At 28.9% G+C, this 22,501-nt stretch overlaps 1 protein-coding gene across 1 annotated transcript; it reads left to right on the forward strand.

Moving 5' to 3' along the window:
* The first annotated feature begins 236 nt into the window (after positions 1–236).
* On the forward strand, positions 237–4,629 carry LOC109817406 (Galactosyltransferase family protein). Its single transcript, XM_020382644.3, has 11 exons — positions 237–726; positions 1,708–1,804; positions 1,943–2,016; positions 2,216–2,427; positions 2,519–2,582; positions 2,848–2,920; positions 3,074–3,194; positions 3,405–3,492; positions 3,593–3,718; positions 3,838–3,947; positions 4,069–4,629. The coding sequence occupies exons 1-11, from the start codon at positions 617–619 to the stop codon at positions 4,215–4,217; spliced, it is 1,224 nt and encodes a 407-aa protein (XP_020238233.1). The 5' UTR covers positions 237–616; the 3' UTR covers positions 4,218–4,629.
* The last annotated feature ends 17,872 nt before the right edge of the window (positions 4,630–22,501 follow it).

The following is a 22,501-nucleotide window of genomic DNA, read 5'->3' on the forward strand; positions in this document are numbered from 1 at the left end:
AAATCTTTGAAATTAGTGACGATCATAATAGTGTAAAAAAATTTGTAACTAGTAATTTGAGAGTACTTGTTATGAAATAAAATAATAAATGAGAAATTGTTAACTAACAGATATCAAACTAATCAGTAATTAGTGCATACATGAGTAGATTAGCTAGGGGTTGAAAGTGGATGTAGAGAAGGAGAGGATTGGAAAGATGAGGGTATTCATGTGACGAAGAAGAAGAAACAGTTAGTGAAGTATCATTAAATTAAGAGAGGGACGGTTTGGTAATATGGGATTATAAAACTGGGCAGTTAGGAAGTCACTCTTTCTCACTTCTCTTCTTTTCTAACGTCCCTTGCCTGCAAAGAGATTAAGAGAGAGAGAACACAAACCAAAGCATAGCATAGTATAGCATCGCGTGGCAGAGGATTTAAGAAAGGAACAAAGTAGAAGTCAGAAAAAAAAAACAGAGCACCTCTCTCTTCCCCTGCCCGCCCCATATCTTCTTTTTCTTTCCCAATTTCAAATTCTCTTCCTTTCCTGCATGCAATTCTCTTCATACTTTTGATCATGGTTTTTGCCTGCTGAGTCCCAAGTTGGAAGGTTGTGTTGGAAAATATATGATAAAACAATGACTTGGAAAAGCAGGGGAGACCTGTTTCCTAAAAGTCTCATGTCTCAGAAATGGGTCATTTTTCTCTGTATTGGAAGCTTCTGTGCTGGCATGTTTTTCACCAACAGGTACATCAATTCTCTGTTTTTCCTCTGTTTCCTAATTTTCATTGATAGTTGCTACTGAGCTTTATGGATTCTGTTTATTCCTGTTCATGTTATATTTCCTGTTTTCAGATCTTTATAATACATAAATAAATTCATCGGTTTTTCAATTGCTGAATTCATTGAGTTCAGGGGTATAAGAACAAATCTCCACAATTTTTATGAATTTTTTTAAGTCAAGTCAACTCTATTTTTCTCACTATTCTAAAAACGCATAGAAGAAGTGGAATGGATCTGAATTGGATTGTCATGAATGAATGATCCTATCCATTTCAATTTTCGGTTGAAGTATGCATTTCTTCTTTGTGTGATTGACTCCTAATGACATGTCAACTCTGTTCCAATACTTTGCCTCTGCTCAATATCTGTCAAAGTTTGTGAACAATTTAAATCCTGGTTCAGTTTTCATCATTGATGCTGGCGAATCTATTAGCAACTTTACTTGTATAATTTTTTAAAGGTTGATAAAAAGAAATTTACTGTTTTATCTTAGTTACTGCGCATATCATACCGTGTCATATCATTCTCACAAATTAACGGTGAGGAAGACCTCTGACATGTAATAATTGATTGGCACTCTTAGTCTATCCTATGGTAGTTGCAACTGAAGCACTTATTTTTATATTTACTAGTTGTTGAAACGTTGAATGATTGATCTGTTTATTTTGGGATCTGCCTTGTTGTTGAATAGTGATGGTCCAACGTACTTTGGGGGGCTTTAGTATTTTTAATTGCATCAATATTTGTCCTTGCTCATCATAATAGACACAGGATGGATCCATGAAAAGTGTGGTTTGGTAACTAAAGAAATGTAATTCAACGTTCATAGTTTCTCTAACAACTTGACATTTATTTTATCTCAGATTCTGATTTGACTATCAGGTAGCACGTTATGTACACAGTTATAGTGGTGCTTCACTTATGAGAAATTTAAATGTGTAACAGGATGTGGACTATACCTGAACCTAAAGGACTTGCACGGACAACCGCTATGGAAGCTGAAAAATTGAATGTGGTTTCAGAGGGTTGCAATTCGAGAATTGTAAGCACCGTTACATTTTTCCCTGCTTGATCAGTTTTAATAATTAGGTGGAAGTTAAGACACTGTACTTTGAATTCAATATTTCGTGTATGATGTAAATCATATGAAATCCTATGCTTGTGTGCTGGCGTTTGTTAGTTGCAAGAGAAGGAAGTGAAGCGTGAAACTAAAGGCATCTACAGTGAGGTTTTCAAGACACAAAATGTCATACAGTAAGTTACACTCATATATACCATTGGTAGTACAATAATTTATACATCATTTGTTGTGTCTATTTCTCTCTATCATATCATTTATTACATTTATTAATGATGGACATAAACAGACACAAAAAAGGATATTGTATGAATTGTTGTATGTGTATCATTGCTTAATTTTCATGCTAAACATGTGCAACTGCATGAAATGTAGAACCCTGGACAAGACTATTTCAAACTTGGAGATGGAATTAGCAGCCGCAAAGGCAGCTCAGGAGTCTATACGAAATGGTGCTCCAGTGCCAGAAGATATCAAGATGAGTGAATCATCTGTTAGGAGGAGGTACCTAATGGTCGTAGGAATTAACACTGCTTTCAGCAGCAGAAAAAGAAGAGACTCAGTTCGTGAGACATGGATGCCACAAGGTTCATAATTTCATCCTTGATTCTTTATTATTCTATTATGTTTTTTTATGTGTACTTTTCTAACGTTTTCTTGTCATAACACGGAAAATAGGTGAGAAAAGAAAGAAGCTGGAAGAAGACAAGGGCATTATAATCCGCTTTGTAATTGGTCATAGGTAAGCTATCTCATATTATCATTTGTTTTTATTTTATTGCATAATTGCCATGCTAACTCCATCATGTTTTTGTTTTAAAATCTGTTGGAAATGCCTACATTAGATCATTTAGTTGTTTTTATGTATCCAAGAAGCATAGTATAATATTGGCGAAATTATATTTTTAGTATACTATTTCACTGCAGATACTATTGTGGTCCATTCTTAGTCTATTTATATTGAATGAATTGTAAATTACACTGTTCTTTTTCCTTTCTTTCACCAGTGCCACATCAGGGGGTATCCTAGACAGAGCTATTGAAGCAGAAGATAGGAAGCATGGGGATTTCCTGAGACTGGTAATGATCCTCTTTGTCTTATTGCAGTTTTGTCCCCATGTCCCTTCTCTCATTTTTGTCGCCACTTGAATAATTACTTGACAAGATAGCATGAGCACCTGAAGGGAAAAAAAATGCAGCAGGTTTTGAAATCTTTTTGTTTTGATTCTGCAGGATCATGTTGAAGGATACCTTGAATTGTCAGCAAAGACAAAAACATACTTTGCCACTGCTGTTAACTTATGGGACGCTGACTTCTATATCAAAGTTGATGACGATGTTCATGTCAATATAGGTATTTAAAAATTTTCAATTTCTAATAATTGACCTTGCATGAGGAGTTTGTGATTGAAATTGTTGGATTTTTCTAACTTGTTCCACATGCTAACTATCATGTTTCATCCCTACCTAATGCCAGGCATGGGTTCTTGTTCATACTAAATATGCATCAGGTCATTTCTATCATAACATTTTTCTTAGCTTGTTCTATTCAATCATTTTCCAGCGACACTGGGACAGACTCTAGTGAGACACCGATCAAAACCACGGGTGTACATTGGATGCATGAAATCTGGGCCTGTGCTTTCTCAAAAGTGAGAATCATTTTCTTTTATCCTTGTGCTATTTAATGAAATGGTAGTAAATGTGTAATATTTTTCACTTCTAGCTTCTTACTTGCCCACTTTCTTGCAGAGGGGTAAGGTATCATGAACCAGAATTCTGGAAATTTGGAGAGGCTGGAAACAAGTACTTCCGTCATGCCACAGGACAGTTGTATGCCATTTCAAAAGATCTGGCTACATATATTTCAATTAACCAGTGAGTGTTTAATCTCACTTGTGGGGGAAGAAGCAATTGATATTAAATTTTTGGACCAGATTGGTGATGCAAATATTGTGACCCCCATGATTGCTTATATGTTTATGTGTTTGTCTCAGGCACGTTCTTCATAAGTATGCCAATGAGGATGTCTCACTTGGTTCTTGGTTTATTGGACTTGATGTGGACCACATAGATGATCGAAGATTATGCTGCGGCACTCCACCAGGTGATGGGTTTACCTATAATGATTTATGCTATTGACCTATATATGTGAACCATTTACATTGACAAATAATTATTTATTTGGTTTTGTTCATTTATTAATAATGGTCTACATTTTCATGCAGATTGTGAATGGAAAGCACAGGCAGGCAATGTTTGTGTTGCTTCATTTGATTGGACATGCAGTGGAATTTGTAGGTCTGCTGAAAGGATCAAAGAGGTTCACAAGAGATGTGGAGAAGGTGAGAAAGCCTTGTGGAATGCCTCTTTCTAAGTGGCACCTAAGAGTTCTTCCTATCTCAGGAGGAAATAACCCCACAGCAATGAAACTAGGCTGCAAGATTTTATTTTTCTTTTTGCATAGTTTTGGGAAAGTATAGAGAAATTCCATTTTACACAAGAGAATGAGAAAGAAAGAGGGGAGGAAAAAAAAAAACAAAAGAGAGCAAGAGAAAAAAGACTTGCCCCATGGCCCTTCTGCATTTTAATAAAGGAGATTGACCATGGTAGCTGCCATAATAGGAAGCATGGGATTGTCTCACCCTACCAATTCTTTGTTGCTTGAAGGAGCACTCTGTATTAATAGTTCCATACCTATCAGGCTCCTAATAAATGTAGATATAGATTTGGTTGGTTGTTGCTGCTTTTCCTTTCATTTAAATCTGAGTTTTCCTTTTGGTATAGCATATGTAATTCCAGAAAGCTAGTTGACTGACCACTTTTTTTTTTTTTGTGTCCTATCAACTATATCCAATAAACTCCAAACATTAGAAAGCAACCTTTATTTTTTTTACCAAATACTAATTGTATTGGAGCAATATGCAGCCACCCAACATAAAATAAATTAAAATTGGATCTAATTCCCACTCCAATTCAAAAAGGGAAAGGTAAAATTCTTCCAAGTCCCAACTTGGCCATTGCCAATTCAAGCCATTGGATTCCCATGAAAAGAAAAACCTAAACACATTGGACCTTATATTTTAAGGAGAAAGTCAGCGTTTTCTAGATTCAATTGTAGTACCTTTTACTGCGGTGGTGCACGTTTTGTAACTTATTTAAGATTTCTCCCAAGGTTTTGAAAATTGCAAGCAAATGGTTTAATGTCAAATAAAATAAATGTATGGTAGGGTTAGGTACCTCAATGGGGTGTGACATTGAATGGAAAAAAAGTCTTCTTTTTTGGGGTCAACGATTTAGAAAATTCCAAGGTGCGAAATTACTAGTATAGGGTTTTAGTTTTGTACTCGCACCAAGATGGTGGGCCCAACTACCCTACCCAATGGACACGGTACAGGAAGTAATGAAGTAGTATTAATTAACAGAATTGAAGGCATAAGCGTAAAGAAAGGGGTATAGGAAATATGGTTGAAGTTGCAACTATCATTTTCCTTCTTGAAACCATTTAGGAATAAGGTAAAAGGAACCTGTACCAAGAAGACACATGTGGTAATAAGTTAATTGATGCCATTTTCATTCATGTTATGGTACAGCTTCACTGAAGCCGCAGCCAGTAAACAGGATACGTGCAGAACCACAGAACCTAATATTTAATTTCTTAAATATGCAGCTAAAAGATTCCTTAACTTGAGTTTTGTGTCCCACAAACTCAAAGCCAATGTTTGGTTAGAAGAGTAAAAGGGCAAAAACTATAATTATGACTTATGGTGGCATGTGCATTTCTGAACAGGGATAATAACGAAACACCCAAAAATAATTGAAAAACACCGGATTTGAAAAATAATTATTTTTTATTTTATGTATTTTCACCAATAAGGGATTCTACTCATTAAAACACATAAACTAAGAACGATTTTTTTTTAATAAAATTATGGTATTTAAATTAGAGTTAATCATGTAATGTAAAGTTTTTTTTACACTTACAATCAATTATAGTCATATCATTATAAACACATTTACTTTTAACAGTAACATGACACAATTAAACGATATAATTGGTTGCCAGTGTAAAAAAACTTTACACTGACAATATATAGATGATTAACTCTTTAAATTATAACTATATACAAAATGAATGTTTTCTTTTCAATATAGTTTATTTAAATAATATATTAGAGCTTAAAATCAAAGGAAGTTTTGTTTTTGTTGAAATTATTTTAGTTTTTTCTATTTTTAAAAAGGTATTCTGCAAATAACTTCTAATATTGTTTTTAAGAAAAAAAAAATGAAATATTTAAAAAATTAAAAGAAAAAAAGCTTTTATTAAGGAAATTCAAAGTAGCAACATTAACGACAAAACCATATAGAATTCACATGAAATTATAAACCAAAATTATCAAACTTAGAGTAATCATTGACTTAGTTATAATATAAAGTTAATGTGTCAAACCCATAAACCACTTATTAGAGTAATCTTTTGTACTTCTTAAATAAGGATTAGGATTTGATTTCTGATTTGAATATAGAGTTATATCTGGAAATACCACCTACTCTGATAAAGGCTAATTTGATGGGAAGGAATTATACATTCTTAATAAAGGGGGGGAAAAAAGTAAAGTAAATTGTGAGTGAACATTGAACAATAATGTGAATGAGCTTTGGGCTGTGTCTATTACCTTACCATGTAACATAAGTCAAAAGTGGTTCAAAGCCCAAGTCAGTAACATCCGAATCAGTTCAAATATATTTTTCAATCTAATAAATTGACCAAACTAACTATGTGTCTAAGTTGGACCAACTGATTTGATCAGTTACGTTTTCCAAATCACTCACACAGGCAGGTCCCTCAACTTCACCAATGAATTCTTCCAAAATATTTCATTTTTTCTCTCTCAATATTTGCACACTTGAAACATGTCCCAACCAAACCATCTCCTAGCCCTTTGTTCAGTCCACCATGTGTCTGAAAACTTCCAAAGAAAAATGCCCCCAAAGAATAAAAACAAAGTTGTCCTTATCAAAATTAGAATTCAAGAAATAAAAATAATACCAGTTGCATTTGTTCTTCCACGATCTATGCCATACCGACACAATCTTCGACCATTGTCTCCCATGGCCAATAGAACCATCATCAGAAGATGCCCTATCGACCCATCAAAACCCAAACCATTGTAATTTTGTAGTTTGATGCTGTTCGGAATTCAAACTTTGTTACAAAATACCCACTGTGAAAACAATTTGGATTTTAAAAACATTTTTAAAAGTTAATTTTAAAACATCAAATTAAAGACTTTTTTCTTTTCGAACACATAATTCTATAAAACAATTTTTTTTTTCAAAAACCGTAATCAAACAGGCTCGTGACATTTCAATTTCTTGACAATGAGGTTTTACCATGTTTGACTTTGCTTTGTTCTAATTTAATTTCTGTATAAGTGATTAATTGTATTAGTATTACTTAAAATAAGTAATATATAAATCTTGGGCTCTCTTTTTACATTTTGGCGCTAAGTTTATAGGCTAAAATAATAATTTTTTATTTAGTACTTATAATACTTTTTATACTAATATTCTTCTGTAAAGTAAAAGAATATTAAAAAAATAAATAAATAAAATAACTGAAAGAATTATGTTTACGTACGATGCATCCTTATGTAGCTTCAGTTCTGCAGAATTTAACTACGAGGAAACTCATCAGTGATGTCAATTGCCAAATAAGGGTGATTTCAGGTAAAGGTAATGCGAGTAATATTTTTTTTCCTTTAAGCATAAAGGTAAAATATTGAAATCGATCCATAAAATTTTCACTCCCATACTTGGCTAACTGACAAGCTTTGTCGCAAACCTGTGAGAATGAAAGTTAATTTGTTTAATCTAATGTAACTTAAAATACACTGTAGGTTTGCAAATTAACAAGACCCTTACTTTCTTTCTTTCTTTCTTATTTTCTCTTATTTAGAGAGTTTATTTCACACACGACTTTTAGAATTAATTAAAAAAAATCCTCTCTATCATCTTAAACTATCATTATTTTATCTTTATATCTACTTTATCTACCTCTGAATTAAATGGTTCATTCTAACTCTAAAATATAATATATATTTATTATAATATTTAATCTAATATAATTTATATATTAAAAAAATTATTATGAAATCTACTTATATATATAAAAAAATAAACATTTTCCCTATACAATACAAGTTTTTGTTTTGAATGATTTACCTCTTTCATTTTGAAACTAAAATTGAAGCAAAATATATAATAAATATTTTATCAATGTGTATGCAGTTCCTCCAAACTATCAAGAAAAACAGTTTTCAAAAGAGTAATAATATATAGATTCCTACATTATAAACATTTCATTAATACAATTTTTTTTAATCTCTTTTCTTATTATATTATTATTGTAATACTATCTATCATATTTGTACTTCTCTTTTTTATACCTCCTTGTCTCCCAAAGTGTCAAATAGCATGGATGTATGCTATGCATGCATTATTTTTCTTTCCGAAATTAACACAAGAACCAGTAAAATGCCAATGCGAGTAGCTGCTAGCTTTTGATCCAACACCAAGTTGGGCTTCATTCTTGAGAAGGACTTCTAAAGCTAATGTGAGGGTTTAAACTTTAAGGCCACCCTGTATTTGGGATGGCTTGAGATGTGAATTTTATATTTTTACTTAATGATGTCCCTACCCTACACCCGTCATTGACTTACTTATTCACTTCTTCACCTACCATATTATATATCATTCAAAATAAACAAGAAGACATTGGAAAATTATTGGTGCTTTTTCCATAAAAAAATGAAAAATAAATAGTAGGGTCACTCTAGAAACGAAATAAATCAACTATAGATGTGCATTCATCAATTATTTCCTGCAATTGTTGTAAATGAGTTTTCCTTTTCTTTTTTCAAGTACGAAAATAACATCACATCTTTGAAAACGGTTCTGTTTTCAAAGCTTGCTCCCTACACTAAAACTAGATTATAATTTTGAAGTATCCTTAGTCTTTTTATTTTTATGTGCAAATGCATGTTGTATATTTAGAGAGGTGATGTATATAAACATCTCTGTATCTCAAATACTTTATTATATCTTTTATCATACTTCTTCTCTCTTTCTCCTTTGCAGGTGTTACATACATAACATCTGGTATACAATAATTACTAAGTATCTAAGATTTTATATCACACGTAAAGTGAAATGCGAGTATTTAAGAAAACAGAGAGGAATTGAACCCAAGAAAAACATGACAAAAGAGTAAAAGGGAGAGTGAGAGAGAGAGAGAGACAAACTATGCTTAAAGAACTGCCCAAGCCGTGTTCCACTCAGCACTGTACATCAAACATCAATAGGCACATTGTGAGGCATGAGAAGTAACGGATGCATGCATGACAAAGAACTTGCATTAGTAGACGAATATATGTTCTCATAACCAATCTTCCATACGCTTCATGTCCCTTTAGATTCCTTGTAGGACCCTGATTTTATATTCATCACAACTCAAAGAATATAATTCAGCCAAAAGGGTAACATATTATTTCGTCTTTATATATAATTGAGAGAAAATACAAGATACTCTCATGTAAAAAAACAAAAATAAAAAGTGCAAAGGACATGCAAATCAAGGTTAATCAAGTTGAATAAGAAATAAGATTCATATCTCGACTTAAAGTTAGAATTTCATTGGCAATGCATGAAGTTGTTTTAGTATCACATAAGTATTTTTTTTAAGTATTGTTTGAATTATAAGGATATGAGACATCCTGACTCAACTCACCTAAACTAAATAAAAAACAAAAGAACTTTATATACCTTTAAACCATTGATGAGAAGGTTTGTTGAGGGGTTTTAGGAGCAGTGGCACGTGATATTGGCACGGCTCAATCGAAAAGCAGGGCCTGAGAGATTTTGAGCATTGCTTTCTCATTGAACCGGACCAATATCCCGTTAAACCGGTCCACTCTTCCCCTCGTGGCAATGCACCCCATATGGTGCAAGATAATTAACGAAGCAAGAAAAATATTTGCATGAAAAGAAAAAGAAAGTTGAAAGTGCTAAACGATATAAAAGAAGAAGAAGGGGCCTTGATGTAAGGATTCATGTAAAGGGTTGATTTGAATGAGAGGTGAGGGAGGGAGTGAAAGTGATCTATGAATGGAGAAAAACATGAGTGAAGAGAGGTGGGTAGAGAGGGGTATTTAGAAGTGGTAACATTGAAGAAGTTGCATTAAATTTGCAACAACCGTTGAAGTGAGGAAGTTGGAATATTAATTAAAGGGAATCGTGATAAAGGTGAGAGGAGACAAATCTGTGAGGGCATTTATGGATTATGGGGCAGAGGGAGAGGGATGTTGGTTCTGTTCAATCTGCATTTATGTATCAAACAGTAAAAAAGAAGCTTTGCTTTTTTACTTTTGGTTTTGCTTTTTGCCACTCATACTCATATCCATCTCTCATTAGGCACTTCGTAGGTTCAGTGATTCCTTATCTCATGCTTCTGTGTATGTGTGGTTTTCTCACATGGACATGGGTAGGTACCTCCAGTTCTTATCTGCAAACAACACCATGGATGCTTAACATGTCAAAAGTCAAGCTGAACAATTTATTACTTTTCCATTTCTTTTATAAGAGTTTTTCTTTCAAATATACTCTTATTTCCTATTTAACTTTTAATTATCTTTATGTAACAAGGATACATTCATTATAGGATAAAAATGAGAAAAAAATTAAAATTATTTTATAAAAAACAAAATTCATTACATTTTTATTTTGTGTATGAAAAACTTAAATGACATTTAAGGAAACAAAAAAATGCTTTACATTCTTTTTAATTTTATCTTATTATTTCTGTTATTATAATTTTTTGTGAGTCTTATATTTTATTTAATGAATTTTTTTTTATTTAGTTGTAAGACTCATAATTTTTTTATTTTTATTTTCAACTTATGATAAAGAGAAGATTGGTAAGAAAATGTTATGGTAATGTCAATCACTGATATATCTTATAAAGGAATATCAATAGTATTTTATCTTTGGGTTGAAGTTTTATTTGCCTCTAGTAATGTTTTGAGTAAAAGCCTTAAATAGATAAAAGCTTAAATAAATTTATAGTTGTTCAAATATGAGAAAATTTATTTTTCATCTTTTAAATTTAATTTTTTTGTTATGTAATTTGAAAATTTATCATGTTAATCCATTTGCTCACATGTCTTTACTAAATTTATTAAATAAAACTTATTTGTTATTGAATGTTTCATAGAATTAATTTGTTACTGTCTTTATATTAAAAACATTATATTAATCTCAGTTAATATTGTATAGTTAACTCAATTTGTTATTGTAATTTATATTGTATAGATGTAATTTATATTAATAGTGGTCCTGAAGAATTAAAATAATTTTTTTTTTAAATTATAAATACTAAAAAATTTAGTTTTAAATTTTAGGATAAAAACATAATTACTATAAATTTAAATGATCAAAAAATATATTTAACTAATAAAGTATAACATACTTTATCAAATACACTTTTTATTGTTACTAAAAATATTATAAAATTTCATAGGCATTATTTATTATTTAATGAGTTTTATTTATGTTGTTGTAATTTTTAATAAATTAGTATTTTATTCAGCATATTTTACAGTATAAATACTTATTTTTATATAATTAAAATTCATAAATAAATATATTTTAATAGATACGTTATACTTTATATTTAAAGTGAAGATTATAAACTGTGACATACATATTTTTAGTGTTTAATTTTTATGTACTCATTGTAAAAAAAAAAAAAAAAAAAAACACTACACCATCAAGCGATTAGAAATTAGCTACAGATGACTAATGATCACCTACTAGGAGTGGAAAGAAATAAGCTATCAACTACCTGTGATTAATTCTTAAACAGCTATTATCAATCACAATATAATATATACATGTATACAACTATCGTAATAATGTTTATACATATGTATATAATTATCCAGAAACTATAAAAGAGTTTAATCATAGGTGTCGGTCAAATACATCTATACAAAACCCTCCAAAAGTAACATTTAGCTACACATCATTAGTATGACTCTACATGACATCATTTGTCTTTGGCTAATCCTACTCTACTCCAATGAAAAATCATAATCATCATAATCCAATCATTAGGAAAACATGCAAGAGTAAACTAGATTTCAAAAAGAATATAAGTTTAGGAATAAAATATTTATACTACTATTAATATCCACATGTAAACTAACAATAAACACTTAACGGTTCACAACATTCACCAATTCAACAAAACACCAACATGTTGGAAAAGCTAAACACCTAAGCAATTCAAACTTTCACCATAATCATACCATACAACAAGGTATTTACCCAATAAATATGAACAACACCACATCATGTGCTTGCACCTCAATTAATAGTCGTCATGCATTCACCTATAGGAATCTCCTAATACACTTGAACAATTTAAGTGGCTTGATCCTATCAAACCAACCTTATCGTTTTCACCCTTCATGTGTCCTCTAGATCGACAACTAAATTGGAATGTCAATCCCCATCCTCTAATTTTTTAAGTCTCGTCACTCAAACTAAAAAGTTTAATTCCACCATCAAGAATAGTTTAGCTAGGTATAAGTGTACCACGACCTTGATATACATTACCAAGTCACTTATGAAATTAACTTACTAGTTATCCTCAAGGAACCACACAACCTTCCCAATAATTAATTAAGGGTTGTAGCCCTCGACTTCATACCTTACTCCTACATTAACTAAAGACCTAGAGGAGATTCAACAAATTCACTCCAAGACCTACTCAATAAGAGTTTTCAACAATTAGCCTCCCAAAACACTACAATAATATTTTATACATGGGGTATTAAACTTTCAAATCAACATCCTCTTCTTTAATCATAAGGTAATCAACATGCTTTAATGTCTATGGCATTGTCATCATCAACACTTCAACATACATTATCTATATGCATTACCCCAAGTCAATTTATATAAAAATCCAACATCATTAAGTATAGCATACCAATGTTTCTCAATAATTTCAATCATGCAACATCTACATATATTGTCTTAGATCAACATACATAAAACTATCAACATCATTCAACATACAACATTGCAATAGATTAAACAATTCTATTTATATTCACCATTCAACTCACCAAACAACAAGTATTTTAAAAATAATTTGTGCCTGATGCCATTGAAGCAAGGAACTCTCTACCTTGCCCATGTCCAGTGTCACTTAACTCACGCTTGACGTGGCTAAGGTAGGGGGTCCTTGGAACCTCATGCTTGGCGTGGAAAAATCCCCTACTTAGCCTCACGTCAACTTGAGAATGCTCTCTTTTCACGTCTAGCACCATTCCTTTGGCACCCGACACTAATCCAACTCGAGACAATTCTCTCATCTCATGTTTGACACCATTCAAATCATATCCAATGTCATTTTAGCTCGAGATAATTCTCTATCCTTACACTTGACATTACCGATCCTACACCCAACGTGACCTAAATAGAATGCCCCTAATTGAACTGCATCCAACGCCATGAAGATACGCATAACGCGATAGTGAGTTCTACACATAGCAAACCAACAAAATTGTCCCCAAGATACTTGAAACTCAACAAACCAAGCATGAATGCACCAAATAACATGTAAATATCACTACTAGAAAAATTAAAATTAGAGAGGGAACAAAATCCGTCACTAAATATGTTAAAATCTGTCACAAAATATATTAGTGACGGAATTTGTGACGAAACTGATTTCGTCACAAAAATTGGCGCCACAAAAATTTAGTGACGAATAATTTCAGTCCGTCACAATCTGTGACGGAATTAAGGCATCACAAATTCCGTCACTAATTTATAATATTAAATGTTCATAAATTAATAAATTTCTGTCACAAATTGTGACGGATTTAGTGAGGGACTTTTTTTCGTCACAATTTGTGACGGATTTATTTCATCACAAATTTGTGACGGAATTACAAATTTCGTCACAAATTTGTGACAGATTTGTAATTCCGTCACAAATTTGTGACGGAATTTGTGACAGATTAACTCCGTCACAAATTTGTGGCGAAATTTGTGCCTCTCATTAACGCTACACGTTGGTAAATTTGTGACGGATTTGTAATTCCGTCACAAATTTGTGACGGAATTTGTGACAGATTAACTCCGTCACAAATTTGTGACGAAATTTGTGTCTCTCATTAACACTACACGTTGGTAGGGATGTTAGTCTCTCAAGAGCGGTCTATTTTACGACATTTCACTTTTTATTGTGTTTTTATCCTTGCTTGCACAATTTCTGGGAGACTTCCCAGAAGGTCACCCATCCCAACATTACTCCAAGTCAAGCACGCTTAACTGTGAAGTTCTTATGAGATAAGCTACCAAAATGTATATGCATGTTGTCAGTACAACGTGTACAAGTTAATTCATTTAAGTCATCTTCAACTATACAATCTCATACTTGTACTATAATAATAATATATAATAATTTTATATTACGCAAAATAATAATAATAATAATAATATATTTAATTAATCTTTATTTATATATACTTACTTTTATAATTAACAATTTACTTATTTCTATTTAAAATTATAATTTAAATTATTTATTTTATAATTTATAATGATAATATAATTTATAAAATTATAAGTATTTATTTATTACATACTTTTAAATTAAAATTTAAAATTTTAAATAAATTATTAAATATTTTAATATTTTATTTATCTTAAATCAATGATATAAAATTCAAAAAAAATATTTATCCTTGTTTTATTTTCTAATTATCAACCATTAATAAAATACTAACTTAAAATCTTATCTAATTATATCATAATATTTTCACATCAAATTTAAAACCATATATTAGTTATACAAATATATTAAGATCATATAGTAAATTATCAATAAGATTTAAGTTAAATAATTAAAAATAATTAATGTTTCAATTATATTGTTAATTAGCAAATAATTAATTCCAAAGCTAATTAATTTTTTCTATATTAATTATTAGTAAAATTTAACAACTTTTAATTTAACAATTGGATCGATAAAATTCAACACACACCATGAGTTATTGAGCGGAATTACGTTACCAAGAGTTATTTCGTAAATTATTTGATTGCTCCACTCTCTCTCTATATCTCTTATATCTCTCTCTTTAAGAGAGAGAATGATTATACTAATACCGGTGTAACTTTTACTAAGTATTACACACAACATAATAACTTTATATTAAATGTGAATTTTGTAAATTCAACCGTTAGATTATTATAAAAATATAATAATATATAATAATTATATTACGAATAATAATAATAATATATTTAATTAATCTTTATTTATATATACTTAATTTCATAATTAACAATCTACTTAATTCTATTTAAAATTATAATTTAAATTATTTATTTTTATAATTTATAATGATAATATAATTTATAAATTTATAAATATTTAATTATTACATACTTATAAATTAAATTTTAACATTTTAAATAAATCATTAAATAATTTAATATATTTATTTATCTTAAATCAAAGATATAAAATTCAAAAAATGTATTTATCCTTGTTTTATTTACTAATTATCAACCATTAATAAAATATAAACTTAAAATATTATCTAATTATATCATAATATTTTCGCATCAAATTTAAAATCAACTCAATCAAATATTATCTAGTAATCCTAGAAAGAAGAAGAAGGAAGACTAGCTCTAGAGTTCTTCTCCCTAGTTCTTTCTCTAAGTTTTTTTTAAGACTTGATATGAGAATCAAGTTCAAAATAAACCTTATATATTCTTTCTTCAAATTAGAGAATCATCAAAACTAACTCAACTCTTGAGAATTCCTCAATTCTCATAGTCACTCAATCACATCTCAAACATCACACAAACAATATTTTCTAAAAAGACAATAATTAAGAAAATTTACAATGTTGCAAAATGGACTAAAATATAGTTGAACTAACTTTATAAAAAAAAATTAGAAATAGTAAATTTAGTATCCTAAATTTAGTTTAGTTCGGTTTTAATAATGGTAACAGTAAATTGAATTAAACTTTTATAAAAAAAATTTAAATTTTTATTTATAATTTTTTCAATTATTAATTTGGTCAAATTTTCATTTTTATTAATTCCAGGGTCAAAAAAGATAAATTGATCTATTTTCAAATGGTATATATTCGTTAAAGAAATTTTAACTTGTTTGTTATTTATACTCCAAAAGAATGTTGGGCATACTTATTATTCCTATCGATTATTAAATTTTAATTTTAAAAATAGTGCTACCCCTGTCTGCCCCTCCAAAAAAAAACAGAAACGTGAGCGTGTCTAATTATTGATTTTGCCTATTCATGATTATTAAATAAGTGGGACCTCGGTATGAATATTCTAGAACAATCCCCGCTTTGGTCAAATTTTACGTAATAATTTAGTTTAGAGCATTCTAGAATAAGTTATACTTTTTTATTACTTAAAATCAATTTTTCACTACAAATTTTTTTAATATTTTTATAATCACATAATTTGTTTAAGAAAATAAATATAAAATACCTCTTAATTTTATTTTTATTTTAAAATTGTGATTTAATCATGTATATTATCTAAATTTATATTTTTTTCCCAAAATTGAAAATTTTATTTATTTAAAAAAACTGAATTTAAGTTTATAAAAAAGTTTCTTAAACTTAATACATCAGTTTATTTATATGTATAATATAATAAAAAAATTAATATATATATATTATCAACAATATAAATAAATAATTTTATTAAAAAAATTTATCAATATTTTTTATTACTCCAATTACATCATTGTACTCTGTGTATAAGAACTATTCATTTAATATATAAAAAAAAAAAGATTCCTTTTATCTTTGAGATGACCTCATGTACAATGTATATATTTTTTAGTTTGTTAGCATAATTATTTTAATTTGTTAAAATAAAAGTTAGTTATTTAGTATATACTAAATGAGATATAATAAGTATTTTTAAAAAATTAATAAGAATAAGATCATCTTTTTTTTTTCATTAAATGGTTACAATATGTGTGAATGTATGTCAACAATCTACATATATGATTGTGTACGAATTCTCTAACAAAAAATATTCATTTTTTTCTCTCTTTGTAGTATTGTATATATTTCTTTTAAAATATAAATTTTAATAATATTAGATAAATTATTTTTTTATCACACAAATTAAAAAATAACTTACAAAACAATATTTGAAAATAAAATTTTGACTTTTTAAAAATTATATTTATTGACCTAATTACGTTCCCCGCCCCCGCCTCCGCCTCCGATACTTGCGGGTGGTAAATCTGGGTCCCCATCCCCGCCTCCGGCAGGGTTTGGGTTTCCTCGCCCTGCCCTCGCCCCCACCGCCGCTCCTATTTTTTTTTCTTCTTTTTTTTTTCCTTTTTTTTTAAAAAATAAATATGAAAAATTTTAAAAAAATTAAAAGAAAACTAAAATAATATAAATTTTTACATATAAATATTTCTAATTTTTCTTTATGTATATATAAAAATAATTTTTTAATTATATTATTAAGCGAGGAGGGGACGAGGGCAGGGGTGGGGTGGGTATTAACATTCTCGTCCCCGCCCCGCCCTCGATTTTATCAATCGAGAAAAATCCGAACCCGAACCTAATAAACACGAGTTTTCTCCGTCCAAATCGGGGCGGGTTCGGACGAGTACCCACGGGAGCGGGTTAGATTGTCATGCCTAGACTTGACTTTTAAAAATATTAAATCAGACTTATAAAAAATTTTACGGTAGATAATAGATTAAACTCAAGTTTTAATTTTGTAATACATGTTTAACTTATATATTCAAAATTTGACCTAATTCGACTTTTTTTGATCTCTAGTCATTGTAAGCTAAATTGATAAATACTTCATTAATATATATATATATATATATATATATATATATATATATATATAATTAATAACAATTATTTTGCTTAAATTTTAAAAAGAACTTTTTTAAAAGATTAGATCGATACCACACTTTGAGTAAAAAAAAAAAAATTGATATCACATTTTATTGTTACGGAACTTACTGCAAAGACTTACTCATATAAATTATGAATCATTAATAATAACTTACTTATGCAAAGACTTTTTTATTATTATTATATTGTAGTTGATAATTCCTTTCAATTAAAGATCAAAAAGATAAAGAAAAAACATGTTGGAAGACATATTTGGGATGAGCTCGAATAAATTTTTCCATATGCATCCTGTTACAATAAATTAAAAGGAAGAGACCAGGGTGCAATTAAAACAAAACAAGAATCATAAATCATAAAGAGTTGGGTTCCACTCTTTCTTTCATCTGGCATATAGTTATGGTAACTGAACAATACTGAGTAACCATTAAGCTTGAAAATTTGGAACCATGTGAAATGAGAGATTAATTGACATGTACATAAAATATATGATAGCAGGTAAGGTAGGCACTACATGTGAGAACGACTACTCTACACTCTACACTACGCCATTAAATGTACTGCTGTCATGCATACACCACGTGAATGACAAGGCCAACCTTCATTTCCAACATAGTTCATATATATAATTTTCGAATGACATATAGTCCAATCCAATTTTATTAACTCCAAGAAAAAAGTAAAGACTAATCAAAATTATGAAAATTTAAAATGATGACGTTGGACCACATATATAATATATCTTTCTAGATAGAACTCCTAAGTCATTAAATCATTCATATTCGTGCCAGCACAGTAACATGACTAAGCATCTTCTGAGAATGTAAAACCTGCCTCTGTACTCTTTCAACGTGGAGGAGAATCTCCTTCCAATGCTCGAACGTTGGTGAGTTTTCTCAACTGTTGTTGAGAATGAGATGCACTGAGCCATTTTTGCTCCCAAAAGGGTTCTCAAATCTCTCCTCTAGCTAGACTGTGTGTTTTTCCTTAGCTTGCGTGCTACACTCGCTATGTAGTGCAGGTTTTTATAGAGAACTCATAACGTTGGGATTTTTTTGAAACACTGAAGCAAGTAAGCCACAGAACTAGAAGGTCCCACAGGTCTACTCATGACACAGCAAAGAAAATATAGCGACATGTATAAGATATTATTTCAATTCCAGCAATAACATAGCTAGAAATTAATTGTCCATACATATATATATATAAGTCTCGTACGTGGAAATAAAAAAGTAATTATGATTATTAAAAAATTGGAAAAAGTGACGTAACAAGTTTTGGCATGGACATAATGGGGTGAGAAAGAGAAGTGTAATGAGGAGTGTTGCGAGGGTGTAAGGTGTAGGATTGTGGAAATATGACTATACGAGAAGATAGGGTACACTTGGCATGGTTGAACTTGTATTTGGAAAGAAACCGTGAATGTTCCGCAGGTTTGAGTGCAATCTACCGGCAACTTCTTTCACAGTTGCTTCCTTGCATCGTCACTCTTCCGCCATGGCCGCACAAGTGGCACGTTTTGATTACTTTGGGATTCTTAAAAACGATTAGACTCGATTACTGTTTAGGGAAAATGTATATTGCACTTTTATGATTTCATTTTGTTTTTGTTTTATTGCTTTTCATGTTACTTTTAAATAATTGAAAATAAAAGAAGAAAAAATACATTGCTTTGACAATTTATTTCATAAACAATATAAATAAAAGAAAAATAAGTTTGTTGTTTAATAGTTAATTTTTTTTTTTAGATAAGAAACTAAAATAAGAAAGTTTAATGAATATATAATATCAGTGTAAAAGACTTTACACTGATAATTTATAAAAAACCAATTTTGATATGTTTATGAAAAATTCTAAAAACGCGTTATCTAATACATTCTTTTGAATGTCATATTTTATTAGTTAAAATTTGTTAAAAGTTATAAAATTTTATGAGCTTCACATTCTAATTATAATTTCATAATTTTTTTTAATGAATTTAAATACTAAAAAAAGTGTATTATATATTTTTGGTGTAAATAAAAAGGGTGTGTTAAAAGAGAATGTTACAAACACACACTTTTATAATTATTATCAAAGATAACAAATTCATAATACATAGTAATTTGTGATTATATTTTAATGAAAAAACATAATACAGTCAATGCATTTTTCATTAAGAAAAGCATTTGTCAAAGTAAATAATTATTGTTGCAAATTTTTTTATTTAACTTTTGGATTTATATATTTTTACATTCATTTTTAATTATTTTTTTACATTTTGTATAACATTATGAATTGATCATGTGATGTTATTAATTGACTTTAGTATTGCACATTATGACATGTTATGTTATATCAACAATCAATTACATTCGTTTTCTGTCCTTTACATGCACAAGGACAAGTTTGTTTTGGGCCATCGTATTATTCTTCAGTGCTAAACTTTTCCCTGGACCTTGCGGCACCCTCTAAATTAGAGCCCAATTGCGTATGAACTTAGGATTTAACATGCGGCAATGAGAGCAAATATGGCCTATATGTACGTACACTAACATTTTAGCTTAGAATTTTTTTTAATCGTGATATTTTAAAATCAGTTTTCAATATAATTTATTTCATATTCAAAATTAGAATTTAAATTTTAAACATCTAAATTAAAGAATAAAAATTATTACTACTTATCTCAACTAATTTTAATAGTTTAAGCAACATATATGATATGAGATTATTATTAAATCCGATTTTATCAAAGACCAAAAAGTACATGAGATTAGATCAACTTTATATTTTAAGGTTAAATTGAATTTTTATTTTTTTATATTATCTAACTCAAAATTGTTGCTTGCTAATTTCTAATTTTATAATTTTAGTCATCAATTTTATGAAATACATAATTTTAGTCTTATTCTTAGATATCTGTTTATTAGCTATTAAAAATATAATTTTGATTAAAATTTAAATTAAAAATATGACAAATCAATTAATATTTAATATCTTTTAGGTTAAATTATATTTTTATTTTCAATTTTATTTATTTTTCATTTTTATTCATTTTATGAGATAAAAGTAAAGAATAAAAATAATATTTAACATAAATATTAATTGTGATATTATTTACTTATGATCAATATTACAATTTTAACACTCAACAAGGTGAGGACCAAAATTGTGATAAAATATTCACATTTAACGATGAGATCAAAATTATAGATTTTATAAAATTAAGATATTGAAGTTATGAGATTGAAAATTAGATGTCAAAATCACAAGTTGACTATCATAGAAATATCAAATGTGTATTTTAATCATGTTTTTAAAAAATACATTAATATTTAAAATTATAAATAATTAAATTATTATATAATAAAAGAAGTAAAACCTTAAATCAAAATATATTTTACAATGTATATATTTAAAATAAATAATGATATAATATTTGAATTTTTATTATTACACAATTGTTAAAAAAATACTTTTTAAAAAACGTAAAAATTACATGGAGCCTAATGTACTAAGATAAATTGTTATTTTGTATATTTTTAATTTTTATTTAAAAATTATTATTTAGCAAAATAAATAAATCAAAGTGAAAATAGAAGTCTAATGTACTAAAGAATTAGATAGAAAAACTAAGAATCATGATATATACACCTCTTTTTTTTTTTTTTTTTTTCTTTCTTTCTATAAGTACACCTTTTTTTTTTTTAAAATAATTAAATTCTTAAAATATCTTTAATTTTTGTTATTTTAAATTTTATATTCTTAACAAATAATTTAATACTTTTTTATATATCTCTTTCCCTTATTTTCACTCATACCTCTTTAATTTTTCTTCACCCCCACGTATTTTGGTAAGTAATTTTAAATTTTTTTAGTTTTATATTATTCTTTTTCCTTTTCTCTTTCAATTTTCTCACTGATTTCACTATCTGCATAGTACTTTAGAATAGTGAAAATGTTTTTTTCATAACACTAAACTTAATGTTAAGGTTTTTGGAGGGGTGAAATGAAAGAAAATGTTGGAAGAAAAAATGTCTATCTAGTTTGATAGAAATTTTCGGGGAAGTTACACGTATTTACAATGTTGTCGCCTACTAGTTCTATGATTTGGGTATGTGAAAAAGTGAAAGAGGTGAGAAAATAAGAGAGTAATATAAAAATTGAGAGTACTAAAACTACTTACTGAAATAGGTGAAGATTTAAATGAAGACTAGATAATGCATGTGAAAACTGGAAAAGAGAAAGAAGGAGATGTGTTAAAAGAAAAAATAGTAAATTGAAAGTTAAAGATGTAAAATTAAAAATTTAAAGAATAAAAAAAATTATAAATATTTTAAATTTTTTTTGAGAAAAGGAGGTATACTTATAAATAAAAAAAAAGAAAAAAAAAGAGGTATATATATCATTAGCCAAAAACTAATGTTTGTATTTCTAAGATGGCAGGCAGCCTTATGGGCTTTGGGAATGCTGGTTTGGGTTTCTTGTGGGCTTTTATGGTAATGCGGGACAGTTACCATTCTCGCCTCCACCATCTCCAATGCTTGCTTAGTTCTGTATTTTATTTTTGTGGGTCCAATAATGTTTATGTAAGTTTAATAATTGTTTTTTATTAAATTTCACAATAATGTAAATGGGTTCTAAAATTAGTCTGATAATATTG

Source organism: Cajanus cajan, chromosome 10 (assembly GCF_000230855.2).
Source record: "Cajanus cajan strain Asha chromosome 10, NIPB_CcT2T_4, whole genome shotgun sequence".
NCBI classification, from domain to species: domain Eukaryota; kingdom Viridiplantae; phylum Streptophyta; class Magnoliopsida; order Fabales; family Fabaceae; genus Cajanus; species Cajanus cajan.